General features: G+C 36.4%; 1 protein-coding gene across 1 annotated transcript; it reads right to left on the bottom strand.

Moving 5' to 3' along the window:
- Positions 1-258: 258 nt before the first annotated feature.
- Positions 259-4,207, bottom strand: LOC135744051 (tripartite motif-containing protein 16-like). The gene is made up of 5 exons (XM_065262006.2): positions 2,726-4,207; positions 2,519-2,614; positions 2,076-2,309; positions 1,741-1,942; positions 259-1,205 (listed from the first exon to the last, which is right to left on the bottom strand). The coding sequence occupies exons 1-5, from the start codon at positions 3,305-3,307 to the stop codon at positions 679-681; spliced, it is 1,641 nt and encodes a 546-aa protein (XP_065118078.1). The 5' UTR covers positions 3,308-4,207; the 3' UTR covers positions 259-678.
- Positions 4,208-4,834: the final 627 nt, after the last annotated feature.

Below are 4,834 nucleotides of genomic sequence, written 5' to 3'. Positions count from 1 at the left end.
GAACGTGTACTGCCCCAGCTAGAGACCATTTCATCTGACAGTGTGGTCTAAGGATGGATTTGGGTGTTTTATGATTTCTGCACCCATCTGAAAGTTTTTTTATATAAAGTAACAGTATCGTCATTATTGTGGTTTACATTACTGTAATACAAGTAATGCATAAAAATAATGCAAAATGTTTTAATGGTTTTATTGTACCGAGACATTTTATTTAAGTAATGTGCAATTCAGACATTAATTAACTTTAGTGATGGTCTTTAAACATATTGTTAGAAATGTTTAGTATAAATGCACCGTTGTATATTCACCATTGTGCATTTTGGATTAAAGTAATCTCAAATTAAATGTATTAAATGTTTGTCTTAAAGTAAATTAAGATTAATTAAATTAAATTAAATTCAGACTCATACATTTTAGTGGCTTGTATAACATTTTATTTCATAGTGGTTTGTGCACATAAAATAATACACGGCTGTAGATTAATAATATTAACTGTGAATAACTACTGTACAGCTACCTCTGTTTGACAAGACAAAATACAATTATTAAAATATAACATTACAATCAGTTATTTAAAATTGCTGATTAGTAAAGTAAAGACTTATTATTTCTTTGTTGTTGATTCATCATGTTCAGACTTTTAATATGACAAAATCATTTGTAGACTCTCTGTATCATCTATATTGTTAGATCACACAGTTTTACTGATCCAAGATAAACATAAAACCCAGGATAGAGAGGTTTAGTGAATGTGGTGTTGACTCTGTGGATGAGGGTCATTGTGTCAGAGACGCTGTAGAAGGACAGAGATCCTGAACTGTGATCCACATAAACTCCTATTCTAGAAGATCTGAACACTACTGGGAGTTTAGTCTCAATGTTATTGTGCCTGAATAAACAACTGGAGCCACAGCAGCGCAAACTCCAGGACTGATCATTACGTCCAAACAAACACTCATTACCCCCTCCCTTCCTGTTGATGCTCTTATATGACACTGATATGCGCACATTTCCACTCCACTCAACCTCCCAGTAACAGCGTCCACTCAAACTCTCACTACACAACACCTGAAAATAAACATCAAATCTGTCTGGATGATGAGGATACGGCTGCTCTGTGTCAGTGTTAGTAATCACTCTGTTCCCCTCAGACAGACAGAGACGTTTATGTGCTGTGTTTGGATCTGCAGTGAAGTGATGATAATCTGATGGAGACAAATTAAAAACATCATTTAAATGTAAAATTATACATTTCAATAATTAAAATAAAACTTCAAATCTTATTTATTTTAGTTTTTAAGGACTGTCAATGTGTTAAGAAGTGAACAGAGATCTTTTACAGTATAGACAGAATCTAATCTGATTGTTTTACTGTTATATTCATCATAATCCTGTGTGTGTAAAAGGTTTGTAAATGTGTGAACATTGTTAAAGTCCCTCTGTTCTGTAGTTGTACACTTATATTTTGTTATCATTTAATTTAAGTGTCAAAAATCTTTGTTTATAGAAAAACGTAATGGTTTATGAAATTTGAATGCCACATCAAATAAGAAACTGCTGTTGAATCTCATAGTTATGTTTCATTGTGGGCGAGCACAGTTATTTATTTTCTGTTTATTCTGCACATTCAGTTTGATTCATGAGTATCATTATAGAGGAGTTTAAAATGACTGAAATGCAGATCATCACTGTTCATGTCTTTATCAGCATCAATGTGTTTATTTGTTTGTTGAGACTCACATTTTAGGAACTGCTCCCTGGTCTCAGGTTCAGGTGCTTTACTTTTATCAAATATATTTTCTATCTCTTCTCTACAGAAATCCTTCAGTTTCTCTCTCAGATGAGACACAGATTTTCCTACATCATCAAAAGAGATGAGAGAGCTGACAGTGATGCTGAGTGAGTCTGAAGATCCAGGAGGAACAGAGAGAGACTGAAAACTCTACACAAACACAAAGACAAACAACACAAACATAAACTGATGACACTGAAACATTTCATAGAAAATATAATCTCAGTAAAACATGCTCTTCACTTCCGAAAGATCACTGTTGTGTTTTTCAGATCTCTGTTACCTGGAGGAAATGGATGTGATCATCTGTGTGTGAAAGCTGCTCCAGCTCAGCGTCTCTCCTCCTCAGATCATCAATCTCCTGCTCCAGTCGCTTCAAGAGTCCTTCAGCTTCACTCACTGCAGTCTTTTCCTGATCTCTGATCAGTTGTGTCACCTCAGATCGTCTTCTCTCAATGGTTTGGATCAGTTGAGTAAAGATCCTCTCAGTGTCGTCCACTGCTGTCTGTGCAGAGCGCTGTTAGGACACACAGAGAGAGGAGCATTAGAATCAGCAGCATTCACTCAGCTCTTACTGGTACATCACACAGTCTGTTACCCACAGTGGACTTCAGTTAAAGTCATCCAGCACTGAACTCCTCACTGACTGATTGGATGAGAGTCCTAACTGAGTCTGAAACAGATCTGAAACAGCAGACAGCAGTTGTTCTTCTGATCAAAACTCACCTTATGAGTCTCCACAGCATCTCTCAGCTCCTGAAGCTTCTTCTGACTCTCCTGGATTCTCTGCTGGTATTTTCTCTGTGTCTCCTTCAGTTCTTTCTGTTGGATTCAGGAATAATGATTAAACAGATAAAATGTACATTAAAGGTGATTTTTTTACCAATAAAATCTGATCACATTCACACATCACTCAGTGTTTTCATCTCTTACCTGTTTCTCGGTCCTCTCTTCTTTAGCTGGTATAGTGTTGTGATTTTTGTGCTTCCCCACCATACACAGATAACATATACAGAGCTGATCAGTTTTACAGTAAATCTCTAAAGGTTTCTCATGTTGAGGGCAGATCATCTGCTGAAGTCGTCCAGTGGCGTCTGTCACTTTGTGTCTCTTTCCTGAGTGAAGTTCTTCATGAAGTTTAAAATGATTTTGACAGTAAGAGTTCAGACACACCAGACAGGACTTGACAGCTTTGTGTTTTCTCTCAGTACAGACGTCACACTCCACATCTCCAGCTTCAACATAACAGTGATCAGGACGAGCAGCTTGTAGTTTTGTCTTCTTCAGTATCTCCACCATCTCGGTAATCACCACATTTTTATTTAAAACAGGTCTTGTAGTGAAGGTCTGTCTGCACTGAGGGCAGCTGTAGTCTCTCTTCTGATCCCAGCAGTCTGTAATACAGCTCATACAGTAACTGTGTCCACAGGGAATGGTCACTGGATCCTTCAGTAGATCCAGACAGATTGAACAGATGAACTGATCCTGAACCACTGAAATACTGGCTTCTGCCATTTTACTGTATGTACTCACAGAAAGAAGACGAAACAAACAACAGCCCAACAGTTTCAGTTTCCTTGAACTCAAGAATTTCCTGGTTGAGTTTATGAAACGTGTGCAAAATGTCAGTCATGTAATAAACAAGTCCACTAGATGTCAGTCTCACACAGAAAGTCACAATCTGAATAACAGTGTAAAAATGCTCTGCCTTGATTTAAGAATACATTTTTGGGGTTTATTAATTCTTTAAGAGAATAACAGATTAGCATCCAAGCCAGTACGAGTGTTTGTCCTCAAGTGGTGAGATATTTACACATACAATTCACATATGAAATAGAAAAAAGTAAATATACCTTTAATCAACAGATAATTGATTATACAAATTTTAAAAGGAATACATTAAAACAAACATAGGTTCCCTATAATATTTAAAAAGACATGGTTTTACAGACAGAGATTAAGCTTTAGTTAAATGATGACATTAAAGCTTTTAGTTTAAATGTGTCTCAAAAAAAAAGTAGTGCAGCAGTATGACACAAAACAATGGCACTGAAATATTTTAAGATCAGTCAGTGTGAGTTGTTTTCAGTTAAGACAGCACAAACATGTATTTTAGTCTGGAGTTTGCTGAAGCCTTGTTTTTGTGAATCCGGGTCAAAGTGTCATAGGTCGGATGTTAGTAGATTGTCAAAAGGGGGCAAGACAGCAACATAAATTATAGAAGAGCCTTCATCACCATACCTTCATTGTATACCACAGTATTTATCTTCAGTTCAAGAATTTCCTTCAATCAAAGCCATGATCATTATATTGATAGCACTGTAAGGATGATGTCAAATCCTAACTAAAGGTAGCTGTAAACAGCCTTCAAATGGCTGAATCCAGAGGGAACCATTTTCTAAAAACATTCTCAAAGTCCTGTTGAATCAACATCTGAAATCTTTCTAAAGAGTCACATCTACCACTGTGTGGAGACAGAAGAGTCACAACTCACTAAGATTACACAAATCTGTTTCTTATTTCCCTCTCTTCTCATTCTCTTAGAGCAACTCAAATCTCACTTATAAACTGTATGGAGTGTTATGTTTCATATGCATAAGGGTTTAAGTTCTTATGTTTGATATCATTTGAAACGTTTCAGTACAAGTGGTGCAATAGTATCACTCCTATAACAACAGAATTCAATGATAAAGTGTAACAATAAATTAAGCAAAGTTCACTCAATGTTGAGAGACACCTCCCACCATAGACATGTAAACCAATCACCCATGACGTACAGCCCCTGAGTTCACAAGACCCAATCACCACCAAATTCATATCATTATTAAAATGCTTTGTTCCCTCTGGATATTTAAGGAAAGTTTGCTAAGGGTTCAGGAGATCTTCTATATTTAGAAATGAACCTCATGACGTTGTGTCTTGGGCACAGCATCATGTATTTTTATTTACATCCGGAATCTGTAGCCAGATCTCCTACACTGTTTCAGAGTATCGTCCTTTTGACAGGTATGCAATGCTTTCGTATGATTACATCTGTTTATT

Source organism: Paramisgurnus dabryanus, chromosome 6 (assembly GCF_030506205.2).
Source record: "Paramisgurnus dabryanus chromosome 6, PD_genome_1.1, whole genome shotgun sequence".
Classification (NCBI taxonomy): domain Eukaryota; kingdom Metazoa; phylum Chordata; class Actinopteri; order Cypriniformes; family Cobitidae; genus Paramisgurnus; species Paramisgurnus dabryanus.
The sequence above is the reverse complement of the archived record's forward strand: the minus strand, read 5'-3'. Positions and strand labels throughout refer to the sequence as shown.

Coding starts and splice junctions, on each gene's coding strand:
- LOC135744051 (XM_065262006.2), bottom strand. CDS start 3,307: ATGGCAGAAGCCAGTATTTCAGTGGTTCAGGATCAGTTCATCTGTTCA. Junction 2,615..2,725: donor AAGAGAGGACCGAGAAACAG/GTAAGAGATGAA, acceptor TGAATCCAACAG/AAAGAACTGAAGGAGACACA. Junction 1,943..2,075: donor ATCACATCCATTTCCTCCAG/GTAACAGAGATC, acceptor GTGTTTGTGTAG/AGTTTTCAGTCTCTCTCTGT.